At 43.0% G+C, this 23718-nt stretch overlaps 1 protein-coding gene across 1 annotated transcript in view; it reads left to right on the top strand.

Moving 5' to 3' along the window:
* Window positions 1-23718, top strand: part of NME7 (NME/NM23 family member 7) — an 84448-nt gene that overhangs the window by 59775 nt on the left and 955 nt on the right. The window contains exon 11 of the mRNA XM_058837934.1: window positions 9302-9409. Coding sequence (XP_058693917.1) covers window positions 9302-9409 — 108 coding nt within the window. The remainder of the gene's footprint in view (window positions 1-9301; window positions 9410-23718) is intronic.

Consider the following 23718-nt stretch of genomic DNA (forward strand, 5'->3'; position numbering starts at 1 on the left):
AGGCAGGGGAGGGGATTGTCCCACTCTGCTCTGAGCAGGGGCAGTCTCACCTGGAGTGCTTTGGGTGCCACAATGTACGATAGAAAAGGGCCTTGAGGGAAAACTGTGTGAGGAGGGGCTGAGGTCACTTGGTCTGTTCAGCCTGGAGGAGACTGAGGGGAGACCTCACTGCAGTTACAACTTCCTCAAGAGGGGAAGAGGAGGGGAAGGCACTGATCTCTGCAGTGATCAGTAACAGGACCTGAGGGAGTGGCCTGAAGTTGTGTCAGGGGACATTTAGGTTGAGTACTAGGAAAAGATTCTTCACACAGGGGGTAACTGGACACTCAGTTTCCCCAGGGAAGTGGTCACAGCACCAAGCCTGACTGAGTTCAAGAAGCATTTGGGCAATGGTCTTGGACACTTAGTATGACTCTTGAAGTGTCCTGTGTTAGGTCAGGAGTTGGGCTGACAATCCTTGTGTTTCCCTTCCAAGACAGCTTATTCTGTGATTCTATGTCTTCTGCTTGAATTACGTTAATGAAGGCTTCAAAGTGGATGAAAACAAATACTGTGGCCTAAGCCTTCCCTTCTGTAATGAAAAGTAGTCTAATTTCACATTTATAATGATGATGGGTATTGTTGTTGTTATTATTCTTCTTCTCTTATCAACTGCTGACAGCCATAGCATAGCTGTGAGAAAAACTGCAGCAATAGTTTTCAGTATGTATCACTGGTCTCATTGCCTGGGGATACGGTTAACTAGACAAAAACATTTTAGAAGCTGGATATAAAGTGATTAATTCAATTTCTGAGAAGTTGTTGAATAATTTGGGGTGCTGTTTGCTGGTCTGTTTGATTCAGGCTGACATTCTCTGTTCTGCTGCAGGGCCACTTGAACTGAATTTTTATCAGCTTCTTTCACTTACAGTATGATAGATTGCATTTGATGTACACGGGGGACTTCCCTTGAACACTCCTAATAAGTTTTTCCTTTCTCTGCTTCCACGGACTTCCCACATCAAGGGACTAGAACACGGTCAGGGTAGAAGATGGGTGAGCAGCTGTTCTTCATGTTCCCATGGCAGCTCTCAAGTTCCCATAGGTGACCTGGTATGGTCTGGGTTCTGCAGACTGTGGCTTATCATCAGAGTGCTACCCAGGAATTACAAAGCATTACATCAAGGAGAGAGAATAGTTGAGGAACTGATCTGAGATTTTAAAGATTCAGCTGAAACTTAGACATTAAACTTGTGATTCTTGTGAAATATGTATTTATTTTATGCACCTGGAAAACTACAGTCTCACTGTCTTGGTTTTCCACTCTAGAAAATGAGGTCCATTGTGCTATTTTCTGTTCTTTGTGTCTCTTTCTATAAGTTTTTCTACAAGTTTTCCAGGCCAAGAACCATCTATTAGTATGTATAGGCACATTGGCTAATACAGCTAGTTAATGAAAAGGGGAGGGGCTTTTAAAAAGCACTTGTACACAAATAATGAGTGATTCCTTCCATCAGAACAGGGCTGCTCACAACTGTGTGGGAAGATGGTAGCACTGCTACCTCCAAGGTTGCACTGAAGAGGCTTTAGGGCACAGAATGGAAGGAGAGGTCTCTCCCATTCTAAGAATCAAATGAGAAGGATCTCTGGGTTTTGCAGCAGGCATATGAATTTTATCTTTCAATCCGTCTCCATCTTCTGTTGAAGCAGATGGTCCAAAATTTGTTCAGCTTGGGAAGTCTCAGTGGAATTTCAAAGCATTTTTGTCTGCTTTGCAAAGTGTAAAGCTCTGATACCGGGACTGTTTCACAAATATAGAATTTAATCTCAAAAAAATTCAGAGGAAAAGATAATTTGTAATTATTCTTGTTTTTACTGGGGAAAAATCAGCCAAAATATCTGCAGATGAAAAATGTCTTGCAACTTCATAGAGACTTTTACTGGAGGTTCTTCATGTATTTTGCTAATCTGAATTAATAAAATCCCAAATTATGTTTTGTAGCCTAGTGTGTTTTTGTCCTTGTTTTACAGGTGAATTAATAAATGGATGACATTTTGGGTGCCTTGGGAAGCACTGGAAAAGCATAAGTAGGACCATCTCACCTTTAAAATTTAGAGCATCTACTAATGAAATTTACACTTGCACTGTGTGTTCTGATGTCTTGTGGGGTTAGTTGCTTTTGAGTTGTTAAATGCTTCCTTTTTGCAGCTTGTCAAGTAACATAAATATTCTTTGTGGCAACCAGATAATAGGACAAAATAATAGTACAAGCTGGATATTTTATCTTCATTCCTATTTTGTGACCAGCTTGTATTAGGCATTTCAATTATCTTCAAGACTTCACCATCCAGTCTAATTTACACTTGACTCAGGTATGTGGCTACCCAAGTTCAGCACACTGGCAGTGGCACACAAACTTTCTGAGCAGGGCACTTATCATTAGAATCACTTAAACATCAGCCAGAAGCACCAAGACCAGTGAAAATACTGTCTCAGGCTGGCAAATGTGCCACGCGTGCTGCCCACAGCAGAGAACCCACAGAGAGCTGGTGCAGAACCTTTGGGCTGCCAGGGAGGAGGAGTAGTAGGGAATGTGTGGGAGTGAAACAGAGAGAATCAAAGTGCCTGAGGGGATGGAGGGTGAGGAGGAGACAGTGTAACAACTTGTACAGACTTGTGGGCTTCCGGAAAACTGCCAACACTGGAGTATGGAATATAATTTTAGGTCCGTTAACAAAACTTCCTAAGATACAGGGCTTCAGACTGGTACTTCAGAGGTTGGCTGACTGTAAAATAAACAGAAAAGTAAACTGATTTTTTTTTTTTTTTTTTACTCAGACAAGAGTAAGCTTACATAATTAAAAAAACTGTGGATTGAGAAGTTGCTGCTACTGTTGCAAAACTGCTTGATTTGGGAAGGAGTTGCATCTCAGATGCACTTTTTATATACCTTGCAATTGAAAATTTGACTGCTGTTGCCTGGATCAGATCAATTCATTTGCTGAACAAACCTTTACAACTGTGCTCTTTCACATACAGAACTATGTGCACATAGACTTGGCTCAGTTAAAAGTATGAGAACATTGTCAGAATGGACACTAAGTGATCCATTCTGCCATCAGCCAGAAGACAACCTGGAAGTCTAGGTGAAGCACACAGTGTGAAGGGGAGAGACGGTTAGGGTAAACATTATAAAGACTTTGAATGCAACTTTTCCAGGTTCTTGAATTTGTCTTGTGATAAAGATTTAAAGGTGAAGGAAGATTAGTGTGTGTGTGTGTGTGTGTGTATTTAAAGGAAATTGGTTTGGCTCGATTATTTTTTTTTGTGATACATGGGAAGTACAAAAGCACTTTTGGGTAACACTGACTCCCTTGAAGTCTGTGTAATGCCTTTGATACTGACTGCATTTGTGAATGACATTGCTGCAGCTCATGTGGAGCACAAAGAGAAAATGTGTCACTGTCAACAAGTGACTTCTGTTCTGGAGTGTTTTGTGAAACGTAAGCTGAAGGAAGCCTCTTGCATTCTTTTTAACAGTGACCTTGTTTTGTATTTAGGAGCTTTATGCAGTGCCTTTCTACAGGCAGACCCCAGATTTCAAGGCAAAACTCTTGCCCAATTAAAATTCTTACAATAGCAACAGCACCACCATCTTACATAATTTTTCTCTGTAACAGAGACAGAAAGGTTAGTACTGCATTTAGGGATGATGAACTGGACCTTGAATTGCTGCAGGAGTAGAAAATTGTTGTGTTCTGCAGCAGCTGATGTTGATTTCCAAGTGGCCTGTTGCATGAAACTGAATAACAAAGCAGGGCAGAGCTGAGGTAACAAATTGGGAAGCGCACACGTCAGCCAAGTGGTTGGCTAGAGTTTGGAGGCAGTATGAGCTGCAAACAAAACATGTGAAGCATACTAAGGCAAGATTGCACTTTTTGTATCATGCACAGGGTCACCTGTGACCACAGATTTCATTTTGACGCTTAGGCATTTGTCTTTGGATGAGAACTTTTGTGAAGAATCTCTTGGACTGACCTGAGGTTTTTCTCATAGTAACAGTAAAGCATTTGTAGCTTTGATCAGCATTGCAGGATTTGCTTGTCTCGTATTCTGTATTGTATGACAAAGACAATACTGCTTTTATTGTCTTACCTCTTGCTGATGGCTTGTAAGAACCAGTATTTTGTCCAGCTCCCTACTGCAACTATTGGTTTGATATGACTGGTGCTAAAGTGCCCTGAAAATAAAAGCGCCTGAAGAGCTATGATGATGCAAAGAGAGACACTTAGCCTTCCTTTAGCTTCCATACTTGCTGTGCTGCAAATGTTGTTTTAGATTGTTTTTATGCACTATAGAGGAAGCTCAGGTGCCTTGCTTGGATGAGGCAGTAGGCTTTCCAATGCCTAAAGGTCAGCCAGACAAATTCCAAGGTGAGTGGTGGAATTTACCTTATTTTATTTGTTCACAGTTACTGTGTGTTCTGTTCTCTTGACAAGGGCGTAGCTGGTCCTTGGAAGGAGAAAGGCACTTGCTTGTTTGAGGCTGGCTCTGCCTTCTGGATTAGGGGGTACCCTTAAGGGGAGAGAGGGACCACCTCATTCCTGACAGCAGCAGGGCATGGAGAACTGCAGAAGGAAAAAGCTTCATGAGTGCAGGGTGGGGAAGGCAGAGGTGGTGAGACCAAGTCAACACAAAGCCTTCAGAAAGAGATGAATGAGGAATGCCAAGAAGGGCAAGGAACAGACACACAGCCAGGGCTCAGCTAGAATAGGAAAACTGTTTTACTGAGGTTGTAGAGGGATCTGTGCAGTATGTTGCAGCCCAAGAAATCCTCTGAATGCTGCTGATCTGAAAGCAGATCTAAAAGAAGGAGCCTGCCTGGTGAGCGCACTGTGGCTAGAGAGGGTTTGATCAAACTCTTATTTTTATTCTGCTTCATTCAAGAGGGTTGGTAAATTTTCAAGGTTCCTTCATTCTAGTTCATGTTTAAGAGGAACAAAATTTTAGGCTGTAAAGGTTCCTTTGTGTAGTATTGATGCATTGAGTGGCCTTTCTAGATACCAAATTAAATGTTCAGGACACTGTTTAAATAAAGCTGGCCAAATTTTCTTGAAATCTGCAGTTTTGGCTGGAATACATGTTACTATTCTATATAACTTCCATCCAGCCCGTGAAAAAACCCCAGCCTTTTGGAGGAAAAGCAGTTAATGAGCTTTGCTTATGAATATATTTATGGTTTTTTCGGTTTGATTTTGACATATTACTGGCATTGGTGACATTTTTGTTTCTTTTCACTCGTGTAGAAATAGAAAAATTTTAGAAATGTGCTAAGTACTTCATGCAGGCAGTGTTGCATTGGACACAGTTACATGTTAAAAAGAAACATGGAATATATGCATCTGTATCTGGCATGGGATAAGGATCTTCAAAGGGCTATCTGTAGATCAAAGCTGAGCCGTAAGTGGTGATCAAATAACCTGCTGAATAACACCAAAGAGGATGAAGCCTCTGGGTACAGCAGCCCTGGTTTGTTTTGCCACAGACAGTGTCTTGTGTGAGGTGCCAGTTTTGTGTCATCCCCATTTACACATGCACACAAAGCTCCAGCACACACACATCAGTCTCCTCTCATGCATATGGTAGAGCTCTTAACTCCTCCATCGTCCCACTTTCAACTCCTTTCAAAAAAATTCTGAAAGCCATTGCACAAAATGCATACTCCAGAAACTAGACTCAGCCAAAAGCTTAGGAAAAAGGTTTAAAAGGGGGTGGTGGGGCATGGGGAAACAAACCCAAAGCCCACTGTTTTTATCTCCCTGGTGTGACAGATGAGGATCTATAAATAAAATGATTAGTAAGCTTCCTGTAATGGACCAGAAGAGTGTATTAATACTTGCTATGAGCAATAAGTTCCATAATGAACTCTTCTTCCCTGAAACATTCCCAGGATTTTCAGCTATACATACACAAGAACACAATATATGAGCTGTACGGCTCTTTGTATCTCCATCATTTACAGAGGCCTTGTTTCTTCATAATTCCTCAGTGGTGTGATAGGAAAGCAGTGGAATTGAAAATTATTGGAATTGACAGTTATTGTACTTTATTTTGGCTGTGTAAATGTAAGCAGAGACTGTTTAATCCTATTTAAGTAATGGCAAAACAAGCTTATTTAGATTCTTATGAATCAGGTGCTAACAGTGTAAAATGCTAAAGGACCTACCTTTAAGCGTTTCTGATCCAGTGCAATCCTGGGCAGAACAGAATGCATCCCTCTTTGTGCAAGAGTTTCAGGAGGGCACTAAAATGTAGCAACCTGCATTGAAAAATGAAAGGAAGAACAGGACATTATACAGTGCAACAGCAGGAGCTTTTGCTCACATTAGTGAGAAAGAGTAAATCCACAGGAAGAAGCGTGATGTCTTTTGTCATGAAGTTGTGAAGTAGAAATGACAGCTTAGGACAAATGGTAAGTCAGGAGACCATAGCTGCTCCTAAAAAACAGAGAGAAGGAAAAAAAAGAAAAAAAGAAAAGTGGGTGTGATGAGGAAGATGTGTCAAGGAAAATCTTCCAGAATTTTCATAAGAAGCAGCATTACTGGATCTGTTGGAGGACAGAACAGTTTGAGCAAAAGAATTTTTGATGGATAGGAAATAAACAGAATATAAAATACCAAGCTTTAGCTTTTTAGACTTGAGCTGTTTCTAAATTGTTTCCAAAGGTTTCATAGCCATGATGCTTTTTTCTAGTATTCCCAAACTTTCATTAAAATGATTGAAAGCTCCAGTGCTATTGCCGACTTCCTGACAGCTAGTTATTACTGCAATCAACAGTTGCTTGGAGGAAGGCTTGATTAAAGTGTCACATAGTTGTAGTTAACTGGCATGTGACTTTTGTTTCTCCAGCAGATTTCCTTATCTCAAGCCTTTAATGAGGACCATGTAGAGGAGGGGTTTTTTCTCCTTGGGGCTTTTTTTTTTTTTAAGTGAAACTCTTGAACTTTCCTCTGAAGGAAAATTCGTTTGATGTTGATTGTGTCTTATTCAAATGTCCTTGACATTCATATCAAAAGATCTTGTATAATCTGTGATGTACACACGGTAACAATGAGGAACTGAAACTTCTCCTCATATCATGTTTTGGGTTATACACACTCCAAGCATTAAAGCAGTTTAATTGTCTTCTGGGTGGGTAACAGATCATAATAATCGTTAATTGTTATGACAGAAAAATATCTAGGACTTGCTGAGCTATAAGAAGTTCTTGCCCTTAAAGTCCAATTGCCTTACTTTAGTAATGAGATGTAAACAATGGGTGAAGCTGGAAAGTGGACAAAGGGTGTTGTTGTCAGATAATGCCCTTGTGAGGTCTTTTGGGACTACCTTAAAGCGTTCACTGCCATCCCAGAAGAGACTGTGCATCATGGACCGGTTCTCATTTGTGTGCAAAAAAAACCTGTGCAAGGTTTTCCAGGTCAGCTAAGAGCTACTGATGAAGTCAATTCGAACCCATTTGACACTGAAAGTTAAGAAATGCTCGGAAAATCCAGTTGGATGACTCAGTTGTGGAAACAGTAACCTCCAGCTGTGACACTGAAACAAACACCCGGGAGTGGCACCATGAAACTGCACTGGCCACTTCCAAAGTGATTACACCCTAACATACCCAGTGCCTATTCAGAAAGGGCCTGAGGAAGGCTTTGTTGTCAAGGAAAGTGTTATTTTCTTTGTTCAGTAGCTGTACTGTCAGCTTGTGATCCACCTGTCCCCTCACAGGCACTCGTGGGAGAATATCCAAAGGGTTTTAATGAGGGAAAAGTGGGTTAATTTCACTCTGCATGAGCTAGAGCTTGGAAAAAAGCCTCCAGGGTGTTAAGAAGAGAGGCCAAGTGCATGGGTGTCGTAGGAAAGGGGTTAAAAGACAGCAGTGCAAGATGATAGTACAGAGAAGTACAGCAGGACTTCATTGTGGCTTGAAAGAAAGAGTATGATGGAAGGGAAAGTCAATGAAGGCAGTCCTCCGGGGTATGAAGAGAAATACCACAGTGAGGATGTATGGGAGGAATGTTATCTCAGGACCTGAGGATCTGCTGTAGTGAAAAGACCTCTGAGAGGCCTAAGAGGTTATTTGGCACTGTAGGTGAAGAAGAGTATTGAAATGCTAATTTCAAAGAACAAAGAAAGATGCAGAGTCTGGACTGATCCTTAGAGGGGATCAGATGCTGGCACTAGTCACCATGTCAAAGGAGAAGACTGAGGTTTTTCAGCAGCTGGACTTCACAAATGTTGGGTTCTGAAGCAAGTAGCTCTGTGTTAAGGGAAGCAATCTGCAAGGCAGCACATTTGTGTCTGCTCACAGACAGCACATTCTGTGCTTGAGAGCTGAAAAGGTCTTAACATGAATTTACTGTGTTAATACAAGCACCAGTAAGGTGTATCTGCAATGTGAAGCAGGTGTTTGTAGTCTTGGTTACATTTTTTTCAGCAGCTGTCTATGTGTGTAGTACAGGTTGGAATTTCACTCTTTATAGACTCAGAATGGTTTGGGTTGGAAGAGATCTTCAGGATCAAGTAGTTCCAAACCCTCCTGCCATAGCCAGCACTTAGACCAAGTTGCTCAGAGCCCCATCTAACCTGTCCTTGGATACCTCTCAGGAGGGGACATCCACAGCTTCTCTGGGCAACCCATCTCAGCCAATCTCAAAGTGAAGAATTTCTTTCTAATATTTTTCTAAACCTGCTCTCTTTCAGTTTAAAGCCATTCACTCTTTTCCTATCACTACCTGTCCTAGTAAGGTCACTCTTCACCTCTGTTGTAGCCCCCTTTAGGTACCAGAAGGCTGCTCTAAGGTTTCCCTGGGGACTTCCTGGGTTGAACAACCCCAACTCTCTCAGTCTGTCATCACAGGAGAGGTGCTTCATTCATGGCCCTCCTCTGGACTTGCTCCAACATGTCCACGCTCTTCTTATGTTGGGGGCCCCAGAGCTGAATGCAGCACTCCAGGTGGGGTCTCAGGAGAGTGGAGCAGTGGGGGAGAATCCCCTCCCTCACCCTGCTGGCCATGCTGCTTTTGATGCAGCCCAGGATACAGTTGGCATCTTGCTGGGTTGTGTCAACTTTCTCGTCCACCAACACCCTCACATCCTTCTCCTGAGGGCTGCTTTCAATCTATGTTTCCTTTCATAGTGAACTACACATATTTTAATATACTACACATATTTTAATAGCATAATAGTATTTTACTTTATAAGGTTCATCCATGATACAAACAAACAATGTGGTTCACAAAGGTCTTCTGGTTTGTTTGTTTTCAATAGGCATTAGCCCGTCACCTCCGACCTGGAACTCTGCGTGCTGTCTTTGGGAAGGACAAGGTTCAGAATGCTGTTCACTGCACAGACCTGCCTGAGGATGGGCTTTTAGAGGTAAGACAAACTTGCTAGAGAAACATGTTCTCATATATCACTGAAGCTGTGAAGTGAAATGCTTCTCTTGACACTCTTTTAAGCCAGTGTTTCCTATGTGGAGTAGCTGTGTTGTAGACCAGACTAGACACCAAAAAAAAGAGTTTATTAAGGGTGTTTGACTCAGTTAATTTTGATACTGTAAAAAAATTCATCCATGAAGTTTTCTTGAATGAATATAGTACAATGAAGTATTCAGTGTAATGCAGCTCAAGAATCTTCTCTTTGTCTGAATGTGTCCTTGGGTCTGAATATCAGTACCTAACAGTGCTTCTGTAGAGACACCATTCTTAGCCCTTTCTTGGATGAATACCCTCATCTAGATTGTCCCTACAGTGAACTTGTGTGGGCTTGGAATATTACAGTCACTAGGGATTCAAATCCTCCAGATAGAGCCCAGGTTTGTTTGCAGGCAGTTATACTTACACACGTCAGTTGATATTTCCTGTGTTTTATATTAACTTACTAATTATTACCTGATTTTGGCTTTGTATGCCTCCATTAAAGTCCAATAAAATGAGAAAATGTAAAATTAAGGGAATTTGTAAAGACAGAAGTGCTCACTATGAAAACCAGAACAAGCTCATTCACTTAATTCTGTGCCTCAAAACAAATGTCCATAGCAGGGGGTTGAAGTGGTGTGTAATCTTGGATAAATCTCTGTGTCAATGGAGATGCTTTTCCAGTGCATGCACAGCTTAATTTTTGCTGTCTCTATGTATTTGTGAGTGCTTTGCTGTCAAGTATAGCAGAATCATGGAGCAGCAATTGTTGTCCTACTTAGATAATCTTACATAGCCAAAATGGTTGTTTCATGGAGGAGTGAGGAAGACCTAATTTCATCACCATCTTCCTCCATGAAATAACCTGTGGGTTAAAGTGCTTTTGTTAGGAAATCCCATCTAGTTTAAGGCAGAGACTAGTGAAATTCAATACTCAGAATAGCAACCAGTATAAACAAAAGTTGCGGCTTTTTTGAGCGTTTTCAATATGTCATTAAAAATTGACAACTTTTAGTTTGTTTCCTTAGGGTTTATACAAGCAAACAGGTATTTTTCACCACATGCCTGAAGTTCCTCAGCCATGGCATTCCAGTGGCAGCAGAAAGAAAGGCATAGCCTTTAAGGGAAAAACTATACAGGCCAACACTCAATGAATATTTTAATACTCCATCAGAATTTTCCACAGTCTGTTGCCTTTACATTGGTGCAGATTTTGCTGTTTGTTTAAATTGAGTTTAGAGCTACTAGAAGTGAGGCAAGAATTGCTTCTCCAAAACAAAAGCTGAGCCCTCTTCCTTAAGGGTCTCCATTATGTGTGTTTGTTCTTTAAATCTTGCATCTCAGTCATAACCAAAATTGTTGCTCTAGGATTATTTTGACTACACATACTTGCAGGAACTTGCAGTTCCTGGTGCAGTCTGATCATTTTAACAATCATTTATTGATTGTATTTTTTTGGGAAAGGGATCTAAGATCTTTTTTTTTTAGCACAGGCATAATTGTATGCAGAACATGGCTGTTCATCAATCTATAGTTTCTTCTGTAACAGCCCAGGTTAAGCCAGCAGTTGTAAAGGACATCGCTCAATGTTATTTAGTGAGTAAATAAAGCAGAGAATGTTTTGGATTGAGCACAATGGGTTTGTACAGAGGAAGCCTTGGCTGTACCCGTTGGTTGGTGTGTGGAGTATTTACACTGTTAATGCTAAAGCAGTTTATTAGGTGTCCCAGCCACAGTCCTGACTCCTGCTGTGGCTGCGTGTCCTGTGTGCACACAGGGTGTGTGCAGGGACTGCAGTGCACAAGGGATCCTGGAGGAAGCGTAGAGGAACTGCTGCTATTGACACTGTGTATAGAAAGCTGAGTAGGCTGGTTTGTGTATTACTTGGTTTTGTGACTTCTAAACTTCCAGAACCAAATGGAGATGGTCACATCACTGGTTGACCAAGTATTCCATGATGAGCCTTAAATGCATAGTGTTTATGAAAGCACAACAGAAGCATGTTCTCTTGTAGAAGGGAGCACATTGGTGCCTTCCTGAGAACTCTGGAATCTTTTGTGCCAGACACTGTTTATCTTAAGATTTCTCCACCCTTCTCTGCAGTTTTCATCACCCAGTTTCAGATCTAGCTGAAATTTGAAGAATTTACAATGGCAGCTGAAGTCTCTTTGTCCACAAATGGAGACTTTTTAGAGGAGATGAGGATTAATGTGAGGATTAGATAAAATCCTTCCTGATGTTAATAGCCAAACTCTAGGTGGCTTTGGTGTTTTGCACTTCATTGACTGCCACTAGGAAGGGCAAGGTTGTGACCTTTCTCCCAAAAGTCATGGCTAAGGAGTACTTGGTGAAAGGAGACAGAACAATGCTGTCTTTAGAACAGCAAGGACTAATTAACTAAATAAGGGTCAGCTTGTGCATCTAGTTTAGAACACTAAACTTAAGTAACGTAGTACAGCAGTTTTTCAGTGTTTTTCTCTTAGACCTCTTTTCCGTGGATCTGAAAAAAGGAAAGTTCACTTTTAATCTTAAACCCCCTCAAACAAACCAACCCCAAAAGTAAATACAAGCACTTGCTTCCACCAGTATGACCCTTAACTCCTGTCTTTGTTCTACAAACTGCTTCACATTTTAGGCAGTGACTAAAGAATATCAGAATTAATTAATAACTCACTTTGGCTCAAGAAAGGAGGGGAGATGCAGTTAAATGTGACTGGTCACCGTAGAAAAATCAGTGTGTTTTCATCTGTGGAGCTGTAAGTGCTCTTTTTATTCCTAGTTTAGTGATACAGGCATGTGGATATTGCCCTGAAGTCTCTTGGATGAGTTGTTTGACTTACTGGGTCAGGCACTTACTTATTCACTTCATGAGCTTGTGAGTCCTCTTATCAGTACAAAATGTATTTTTACAAGTGACAATGGATAGACACAAATAGCTCAGAACAGGCCGTTTTCTCAGCCTTGTCATCAGTTTCCCATTTTAATGAGAAGAGGAAAGAAAGGAGGAAGAGTAGAGAAGGGAGACTGATAGCAAAGGAGTATTTGTGAGATGATGCAGTTTCTTGATTGAAGGTTCAAACCAGCAGCTGTTGTTGTGTAGGACATTCATTCAGAGCAGGTGGCTGCATTTGTTTCCCACATCCAAAGCTGGTACAGCTCTACCTCTTGTCAAGTTTTTTTTTTCTGTTTTGTATAAAGCAGGTACTATTTGGAGAAAGCAATGACAGTACTCACCTGCTTTCATGTTCCTTCTGAGTCAGGTAGTGCCAGGACTAGAACATGCATATTTTATATGCCAAGGAACTGCTCTGTTTAGCAGACTAGAGATGTGTCATCTACTTGTGGTGAAAGATGATTGTTTCTCAAGTCACTGTCTTTGACCTGAGGAACATTTCTGATAAATATCTTGTTGAAATAGAGGCTTGCAAACCATTGGATGTGATGAATCATCATTCTCTAGACAAAATAAGTTTCCTTAAAATTGATCATTCCTGGGATACTTCTTAATCAAAGTAGCGATACAAGGTATTGTGGCTACCACACTTCACAGTTTGTGTGCCTTTATAAAGAAGTTAAATTAAAAATCAGTCATAAAGGCCTTATTCACATCACTGAAACTACAGTGAGTAAAACTTCCTACAGGAGGTGGTGCTGTACACACACCTCAATTCCCTGGGTCTCAAGTGGCTCAGTACCTTTCAGAGCATGCAGGAAACCACATAATTAATAAAACTGGTAGCCTAGAACTACAGTTATAACAAAACCAGAATTTCTGGGCTTTGGCACGCTTTGCCTTTAACTTGTTGCTTGTACTGTGCAGTTCAAGGTTTTAGGGTTTTTTTCTGTGTGTGTGTGTGAGCAGTTCCATGAAGGCATTTGCAATGCAGGGAAACACTGGGGATGATAGAATGCACACATCTGGGGTAACCTGAATGGTCTCTGCATTGCAGTGCAGCCTGCCATGCCACCCACGCTGGCTTCATGTTCCTGTGCCATGGTGTTGGGGCAATCAGTCAGTCTCACAGGGTTTCTTTGCATAATTACCAGGCACTTAATAGTCATACCTGTGTTTGTGTGTGTGTACTTAGGCACAGAGGGAGAGTATGCTGCCCTCAGCGAGATATGCATGAAAAAGGATTTGCTGTGGAGTGGATGAAACTTGAGTTCTGGGTGAAACAGCCTTCTCCCTGTTGCCAAGGGCGACGATGTTATTAGGTGACTAATCCTTGGGCAATATCGTGACAATTGCTGCGAGTATGTGCTTTCCCGTGCCTCTGTGTGCCTGCTAGGCTACGAGTGGAACTGCAGAGGGGGTGATCTCTCAAGCCACTTTCCGTGGGAGTGGGGGATGTGCCAAATGCCATCCCAATCTCGTGTCCCCACGGGCGCTCTCAGCGCTGGCGCTGTGTGTGCCACCGCATGGCTGAGGCGTGCGTCTGCCTCCTCCTTGGGCATCGGCACCATGGAGAGACGTGTCAGTTTTCAGCATCATGGGCAGCTTTCCAGACAGGCAGGAGCGAGGACCTCCTCGAGTATCATTTGCTGGCCTTCTCCCTTGCCTCAGAGCTATTTGTGGCACTCACAGACATGAAAATAACCTGTCAAAGGGGGATGACTTTGCTGTTATCAAAGAAGAGCGGATTTCATCTGTCTTCTGAGAGAGCTGTCATGATGGTTGGTTTTTTCTCTACTGCTTCTTTGAATTCTGGCTGTGCAGTGGTGTTCAAGTGTAGGGCTGGGGGCTGGCAGACTGTGCAACAAACTGCTGGAGGCTCTTTGTTCCTTTGCTCAGCCTTGCACTAGTGAGACTGGCTTACTGCTCCTAGGGCATCAAAGCAAACAAGTAATATCACCTAGGGACAGATCAGCTATGGTGATCTGCTGGACAGAGGCTCACACAGCTCTGGCACTGGAAGTTCAGCTGCCTGAATCTGGCCTTGGGGAGGTGGGAGGTGGTTCTGTACTGTAAGCAGTGGCTGGACGGTTCAGTTCAGCAGAGGTGTTTTGTCCAGGGTGGTGCTGTTGACAATGAAAGCTGTGATAGTTTTCCTCAGGCTTGGTATAAACTGAATGCTCTGCTGAGTGTTACAAGCTGTGCTCCTCCTAAGCTTTTGGTGCACTGTGTATTCCACCTGCTAGAGGCCAGCTGTCCTTGGTCTGGCATTCCAGATCATGCCAGAAGAAGCAGGTCTTATTTCTCCTTCCCCTTTCCATTTATTCAGGGCAGCTGAGGGCAGGGTGGTATTTTAGCAAGCTGTTCAGTGTGGACAGGGGAGCACTGGCTTTGGAGGGGGGAACCCAATACATGCTCCCATAAGCACTTCCTGTTACAGAAGCACTCTGCTGGCTGCCAACTTGCCCTTTCCTGTGTGCTGCCTCCTTGGCTGCCCACTGCCATTGTCTGGACATGTGGGTGTGCTGCAAGGTGCTGTCATCCACCCTGGAAGTGCTTCTGTACCAGTAATGAGCTGATCCCTGGGCTGAGGTTAAAGTGCAACAGTTTAGGACGGAAGGCATCACAAGGATGTAGCTCTGTCAAACTAGTCCTTTTTGGTGCACTGAGGTATAGTCCAAGCAATTTAATAAAGCATGTCAATGAGTAACTCTCAGAAGCGTCAATGTGCTTAGTGTGGAATTTGTGTGTGTCACACTTGGAACAAAGGTCTCCTGCATTGCTTGTTACCGATTAACTTGTCTGGTATTATGCAAGCTGCCTCTGCCAGCCGAGAACTAACTCTCCCCATTCACAGAGCAGCCCAGCTTGTAAAACATTACACAGCAGAAGTGCATAGCATGGCAATGAACCTTTCACTGAGGGCATTTCAGCCGTCTGCATTTCCCTCAGGAGTCTTTAAAATATTTTAATAAAGAAGCCATTGTTTCACTCAGTCATACAGCAATTTTGCAATGAAGTCTTTTATTAGAGGCCCGTACTGAGCTGCATAATCCAGGGTAAAATGCTTTTCACCGTTTCCAGTGAAAAGTAATAAAAATTGAGTGGTTTGGGTGAGGTTGGCTTTGGCACTTTTTTCTCCCAAGTTTTCATCCAAGCAGTAGCTATTTTTGTCTGTCAGTTGGAAATTTCAGTCTCTCCTGGTACAAGATGATTTCTAGGGAGGTCTATCAGATAATAGTTATTATGATTCAAGTGCTTCTCCATTTAAACTTTCTGAAGCTTTTTATCCAACAGCTGTGGGAACAGGTTGGAAAGAATCTGGAGCGTAGGAAAACTTTATCTTACTTGGTGGTGTTTTTGCATATCAGAACATGTTAGCCACCACTGCTGGAATGCTGTCTCACAATGTTTCCTGATGCTGTATATATTCTTGCACAGAGAATTAAGTAATCCTTTTGCCTAGGCCTATCTGAAGGAAATTAAGAATTAAAAATGGCAGTAGTAGATGGATAGATGGATATTGGAGATGTTGGTGATTTGTCTTTTAAAGATTGTTGTATTATTAGGTCACGTGCAGCCTCATTTTGAGCATAGGTTGTATAATTATTATACTTGTGGGCTAGACAGGCAAACTAAACCAGGAACTTGTTTAAACAGAGTTGTGAAATAGTTCACCTCTTGTGCTTCCACTTCTGAGTAAAATCCGAGGTCCAGTTACCCCTTGTTCTGCCAAGCCTGAGGTTTTTAAGTGCCAGAGAGAAGAAGTTAATGAGTGTGAACCAAGCAGCTGCCAAAGCTCTTTGAGTTTCACCTGATCCTGAAGGTAACCTATGTGATAAACAAGGCTTGGCTTTTGGTACGTGTTTGTGTTGCGCTGAGCAAAGTAATTTTGTGGAGGGGAGGTCAAGGTGGAGGGAAGGTGTGACACTTCTTGATAACTCATCTGAAGCCCAGTTTGTGTCTTTGAGGCTGCTGCCTTCTTTCTTTCCCTCAGCATGTTCTCATTTTTAACCAAAAAGCCCAGGTCCTTTTTCCATTTCTCCTTTTTATTCAGCTCAAGCAGAGTGGCAGTTGGACTGCGACTCAGCTGCACCATGGGCAAGCTACAGCCAAGAAGGCAAAAAACCCCAGGGGAGCAGCTTATACAGCAAGAGCAGTAAGGGCATGCTGTAGTTGTACAGCCACGTAGAAGCTCAGAATATCCTTCATTTCTGGAGCAAGGGGCCCTGCACCTTATTTGGGGGTAAGAGAAACACTGTTGTATAACAAACATGCTGTGAGATGCACATAAATTGTTAAGAGGTTTCCTGTTATTGACCTCAGCCAGTTGCACCTCCCACCTCACTCTCAGAGGTCAAATAGACAAATTATTAGCTCTGCTGGTTCTTCCTGTGTAGGGTTTACCCCTTCTCATTGCAGCTTCCTTCACTGCCATCAACTAGCAGTAATCAAGAGGAGAATTTAAGCCAGCTATTTTCATACATGTGTTGAAATATATGTGGAACATAGGAGGAAAAACCCAAAGCCAAATACGTTAATATGGATAGAAAACTGCAAATAAGGTTTCCTGACTGTCATAGATGCTAATGCCATGGAATGTAGTGAGTTTAGAGTTTGTCAAGCTCTAGAAACTACTTCTTGTTTCGTAATTAATAATAGCAAATGATTCAAACCATAGTCTCATGCCACTACTGGTTTTGTGCTGTCCTAGTGCTGAGGGCTTAGATACTGTGTTGATCCTGTGCTAGCAGCTGTGCAAACACAAAACAGGATGGCAGTGATCACCTGGAAGGATGTTGACTGTAGTCTAGGCTAGGTCTAGGGCTCCTTGAAGTCACCTATCATCTTCTGTTTTCAATAAGAGCTGCATTCTTCCTCTTTGTGTTTAATCTGTAAGTGCACTGGCACATAGGCAGGAGTGATGCATCCACAGCTATTCCTGAGATACACTGACATATGGCAATTGTATCTGAAGTATTCAGAGTTGCTAAGTGGGCAAGTTTCCTTCTACACTGGTGCCAGTTACTGCTGTTCTGCTGGGGAGAGACAGTGTGCCGAGACTGTCCCACCACAAACTGGGAACTGTGGGATTCCTCAGGTAGCTGCCTTAGTCCAGCCAATAGTAATTTGATCACTGAAATGTCAAGCCCTGCCATGTCAGTACCTGGTTCAGCACTCAGCAGCAGTGTTGAAATCACTGAAAGCTGATGAGACTCGAAACAAACTCTTGGCCTTTTAATACTGACCCATTCCACAGGGAAATGGAGCTTTCTGGATTCAGTGACATCTCTCAGAAGGTACTTTAAACACCGTGCTTGGGGAATTTATGCTATTAGTTTGGTGGGATGTTTACTGTCAGCACAAGGGCTTGTGGTGGTGCCTGCAAGGCCCCTGCTGGTGGTGCCTTTGATTGGGTGTTTCTTTCAGGATATTTTGTTGCTATCTCACTTTGTAATTTTAACACTTGCCATATGTAGCCTATTGGGTCTCTTGCGCAAATAAAAATCTGCTGAACATCAGGGTTGCTCAGGAAGGACTTTAGATGTTGGGTGCCTTCTACTTTATTTCTTTGTTTGCTGCTTCCATCCTCGTTTAAATCTGTGATGTGGTTGGAAGACATGTTGTTGTCTCTGTGTGATCACTTCCTTCTCCCTTGGCTATAACCTGGTAGCCCAGGAGGACCATGACTGTCAGTACTCTGTGAGCAGGCTGGAGAGACTTTGCTCAGCATTGGCAATGCCTGTGGCTTGTAAGAACACATCCAAACCTGGCTTTACTTAGATACTGCAGGTATGAGCAGCAGGAGCCCTTTCCAAGTGTTTTTACCCAGTGCTTGGCATGTGTTTGCAGCTTGCACTGACACCTGTGGTGCACTTGTGTCTTGTCTCACCTCAGCCTGCTGCTTCAAGGGCACCCTACAAGACCTCCACAGCAGCTCCTGACTGTGAGGCAGGCAAGCAAGTGTCCCTCAAGATAAATGTGAAGAGCAGAGGCAGTGATCCTGATCACTCAGTGGGCTCTTGGGATCCTCAGAAAGCAGTACTTGCTGTCATGTTGGAATTTGTCACATCTGATGGGAGATGGGATCTTAAACTTTATTTCATTCCAGTGGCTCTTCCAAGCCATTGGTGTGTTCTGATGGTGACCAAATATGTTACTAAATAAGAAGCAGAACTCCAGGTGGGAGAGTTCTGAACTCGTATGTTCAGCTCCAGCTACAGAGCAGTTTGCTTATGATGAGGGCTGAGAAGATTCAATGAACCTGTACCTTCTTGTTAAATCTACAAGTATCTATGCTTCAGAAATCAGTGTTCTGAGTCAGCACAGTAGTTATACATGGTAAAAAACAACATCTTGTTATTTTAAAATAGTTTCAGGGTTCACTTATTTTTCTTAGAGTAAATAGCATAAAACTCACTTTCTTGATATTTGTGATTGTGGTATGATGAACTACTGTCTTGTCCTCTCATTTCCATCCTGTTTGGAATTCACATTTTTCTAATATTTTATTTTTACAATTTCCAGATAGCTTCCCTTACCCTTCTCTTCCACTGTATTTTTGGAGTTGAACCATACACAGTTTTTGAGGTGACTGTGTTAACAGCACACAGCATAAAAGCACAGTGCACTCTGTGTTATTATGTAGTGTTTATGTAATAAAACCTCCCACTGCAAGGTTGGGTTTTTTGGGGCATAGGGTTTTTTATCCCAGCTCTACTTAAGAAATTAATGTGGCTAGTTGAAGTTCATGTGTACAAATTGTTCTGTCTTGGGCAGCCTGGCTGGCTTTATTTCTTACATTGTGTGACGCTTGGGAGAGAGGCAGGAGTGATAAACCTGCCTTTTTTTTTTTTTTTTTTTTTTTTAACAAATGAAACCCTCTTCAGATTTGTGTGGGAAAATGTCAATTTTCAGAACAGATACAATAGTAGGTGAGTAGACTATCTTCTTTGACAACCAGTTTTCTTTCTGGAGTGCTTGTGGCTGAAAGGATGGTATGAATCCATGGGGCTTTCAGTGTGTTAATCTAATGATTTAGTCATGTGAATCAGATGAGTGAACTGTAGCTCAAGTGTAGTTTAGGTGTTAGGTGTTAGCAAGTGTGCTTGCTAATAGCATTGGTGAGTTCATTCAGATGTACAAACCAATGTTAATGGGCAAAGAAAGCTTTTTGTTTACTACTTGTGACCTCAAACTGAAGTAACATGTAAAAATTTGTCAGATCTAAATGTTTAGGAAGAGTGTACTGATGCTGAAACTCTGGGTCAGCAAGGACTCTGGATCATGTGCCTGAATGCCTACAATGACCAAGGAGATAAGAGTGTTGTGGTGGTTTTGGGGAGAGAGTGCTGGTGAGTGTCTGTCTAGCTGCATGGAAGGCATCAAGATTCCTGACAGGCTCTAAATGGATACAGGGATAGAAAAGGCTTCTATCTCCCAGCTGCCAGTTTTGGTTCTGCAGAGATGAGGAAGGACTGAAAATTCCTGTCACCTTTCCTGGTGATGGATGAGAAGTGAATCTGTGAACTCAGCCCTTTTCTTGCTAGTGTGTCACCCTGTCAGCCCCCTGGCCTCTCCATGAAGGAGACTAACAGGGTCTCTTACCAAAAACTGCCAGCTCAGAGGAACAAGGGGAATGAGAGTTGATGTGCCCTTTCGGTGCTGGGGTTTCCTTGAGGCTGCAGTTCTACCTGTGTGGAGTGCTGCTACAGCCCAAGGTGTGCCTGGGTCTGGCCTGTAGACAAAAGCTGTGACTCCAAAGCTGCTCAGCAGGCACCTCTCATCAGCACTGCTTTTTGTGTTGTTTTCTGGATAGAAAACAATACAAAATGAGTTAAATTGTAAGTGCCTGTAATTCTTTCACTTGGAATCTTCAGCACACTTTGTGCCTGTGCAGGGCCCTGTGTTAATACTAAAATCTTTTCTTCTCCGTTGGAAAACTGTTTGTTTCACTTGATTTGCTTCCCTCTTTATAATTTTGCCTGGCCTTTCTGTGCACTTAGGGCACACACTGTTCAAATGATACTTGCTTTTGCTCAGCCAGGGCATTAGACTGGATTTTGTTATTGCCTGCTGTATTAGCTCCCAAAACTTTGTGGCAACGCATGGCAGTACTCAGAGAGAGCAGCCAACCTCATTAACATGAGTTTTGCTGGCAGTGAGTGTGACTGAAGCAAAACTTCATGGAGCTGAAGCAGCTCTCAGCTCCTCCTCAGTGAAGCAGTTTATGGGGTCAGAGCCAGAAGGTCACGGTTATTCACCCGTTGTTACTTCCTGAGCATTATTGCTATTTGTCCCTGAGCAGGAGCTAGAGAGGGCATAGCTGCATGCTGCAAATCAGGTAGATGGTTCCTGGGATATGCAAGGGGAGTACTGATGTTAAATTCAGTCCTGTCTCATCCCTGGGAAACAGTGAGCACACCTGAATGTTAGCATCATTGGGAAGGCATTTGGGTGGCATCTGGAAAATGTGTTTGGTTGGATTCAGATCAGCTCCTGGTGTGGATTTGTGCTCTGTCATCTGACACCCATGGGTCCTGTAAAGATCAGAGGTGTGCTTGGCTCAGAGGCCTTGCCCTTGGTCAAATGTGAGGCTTGTTCATATGCTCTGTACTGGCACAGTTCTCCTTTCTGTGGTTTGGACTATGCTCAAACCTTGGGAAAGAGAGGAACTGTATTTCCTAAAATACAGGATATTTTGGAGTATCTAACCCCCATCTGGATGCTTGATGCAAGTTATTACCAAGTCCATCCCCTTGGAAAAGGACCTGGTGCATTTAGAATGAGGGCTCTTCAAGCTGTCTCCAGCTGGGGCCTCATAAGATGGGGACATCCCAAATCCCTTGGTAATGCTGAAAGCTTGATTCTTCTGAAGTCTTGATTCCTCTCATAACTCATGACTCTTAAGTCATGATTCTTCTCTGTGGTCACGGGATGGGTAACTGAGTTCTGATGGTAATTGTCCAGCACTGCCCTGCTCCCAAGGGTGAGGTTCTTAGAGAGAAGGATCCTTCCTGCATACCACAGATATGCCATCTCTTAACTGGTTTTACTGGGAGCTGGGTGGCAGCTGACCCACATAAAGATAATTATACATAAAGAGAACATACCGGCACCTGGTTTTGCGCAGCATATGAAATGTGGTGTTGCTTGTTCTGATGTCTGAGCCTTGCCAGTACAGTCTGTGTGGATCTTGAACAATCCAATAAAAGCTAATTGAGGAGGAAGAGGTTTTGCACAAGGTTGTAAGTAAACTGAGGTTGTTCTGTCCAGCCTGGGAAACTTGGTTGCACACAAGCAAGGGGCCTTTGGAGACTAAAATAAACACAAATTCTCTTGTTGCTAGTGGCAAGTAAGCAGGCATTGAGCTTGGCCAGCATTTGCCTGTCTCAGTGTGTGCTGCAGGGGTGGATCAGTACTTAAATCCCAGGGGTGGCCATGCAGCTCCAGCTGAGGCAGCCCAGGCAGGGTTGGGAGTTGAGCTCTATTAAACCTACCCCATGGCAGGGAAATGGGACTGTAGTGGCAGGAGTTGTATCAGCACCCCAGGCTGAGGGTGGACATGGAGTTATCACCTAGGAAGAAGCAGATTCCACTGCACTTGGCATTTTTCTTTGTTCTTGGCACAGCTCCCCACCCATGCCAAGGGTCATGCCTGGCCAGTGCTGGACACCTGCCCTTGGCCCAAGCTGGGAACAGAAGTCCAGAAGTGCCAGTGCTCAGAGCTGTAAAATTGATAGTTGGTGTGTGTTAGTGCATGTGTTTGTGTAGGCACAGCCTTAAAGGCTTAAGTTGTTAAATATATGTGTGTGTGTCTCTCTCTCTGCTTTTTATTTTACTAGAGCTTTTGTGTGTCTCTCTTATGAAATGCAGGTGTCCCATATAACAAGAAGGGAGATAAAATTCACTTTAATGGCTACAATTATACTTAACTATACTGAGTCAATCTGGCAGAAAGAACATCATGTTCAGACTGGCAGTTTATAATGTAATGTCCTATTAGGCAGTAAGGAAAGCGATGCCTTCCTGAGGAGGGTGGATGGAGCAAGCAGATTAAAATAAAGAATCTTGAAGGCAATGCACATTTTAATTTGGGTTGGTGAGATGTCACATCTTGAGGCCCTTGCCCTGCCTTGCAGTCCCTCTGCCCCCAGGGCTGTTGACCAGCCCCAGCCCAGTTAGGCTGTGTCAGTGCCACTTGGGAAAGGTTGTTTTGATATCAAAGCTGTTGTGTATCCAAAGCACTGGTGACCCTGGGCAAGTGGGGTGCCCAGCCAGAGTCTGCACCTGCTTGGGGTGGGGTGAGGTTTTCTTGGACTTTGGTTGTTTGGGAATTTTTTTAACCATCCTGCAGTCTTCTAGTGCTGTTTAGCTAGTAGGTCTGACAAATGACAGCAGCATTTCTAAGGGGGAAAGGGGACGTGTCTGACCAGGGGCATTTAGGAGGGTGTGTCTTTTGGGGGCGTGGGGTGCTTTGGTAGCAGAGTTGTCCTGAAGCCTGGGACCAGGTGGGTCTTTCCAGTGGGTGGCTGCAGGGCATGTGGCTGAGCTAGCTACTGCCCTTCCTGCCTGGTTAATTAGTGATCTGAGCAGCCATTCTGCTTTCACTGATGTGGGACGAGAAAGTGATTGGGGCAGGGATGGTGGGTAAAGGTTTGTTTTTGCCTAATTTCATATGCAATTCCTGTTACACGAGCCCTTTTTGACATTTGCTCCCTGAAGCGAACACAAGCACCTTAAGTTTTCCACAATGGTCATCCCAACCCCTGGAATAAGCCGGAAAGTTTTATTAAAAAATTCTTGCTTGGATTTTGCACTCATATAGAGAATCAAAAGTTAGTAAAGTACCTAACCATGAGTTAGGATTTTTTTTAGTTTGTTGGTTGGTTTGGGGTTTTTTATTGTTGTGGGTTTTTTTCTGTCACACTGTTTACCTAGGAACTGAATTGTAGGGGCAGTTGATCCTACCAAACTTTGAGCCATGCAACAACATCCCCACTCCCCACTGAAAATGGTAGCAGTAGGAACCCATAAATTGCTGGGAGCCAAAATGGCTCTGCTTTCCTGCAATTCTTTTTGCAGGTGGAGCTTCCATTAGGGAGTATTTTAGGGCTTTCATCAGTTTTTTAAATCCTTGCTATAAACATACAGCAGCAAAAGAAAGAGCTGAAGGTGTGATTTCTGCTGGCACCTGCTCCTTGGGAACAACATGGAACAGCTAAATGGGTGCATTAACCACCACAGCATACCGTAACCACGCTCTTCCTTCTAGCAGATGGCAAAGAGTTTAGCATCTTGCTTTTCTAGGATTGTGTGTTCCAGTTAGGAAGTCTTTATCAAGTCACTTGCTCTAGGATAGTCCTGTTTTGTCA

The sequence above is a fragment of the Poecile atricapillus genome, chromosome 1 (genome assembly GCF_030490865.1).
Source record: "Poecile atricapillus isolate bPoeAtr1 chromosome 1, bPoeAtr1.hap1, whole genome shotgun sequence".
In the NCBI taxonomy this organism is placed as follows: Eukaryota; Metazoa; Chordata; class Aves; order Passeriformes; family Paridae; genus Poecile; species Poecile atricapillus.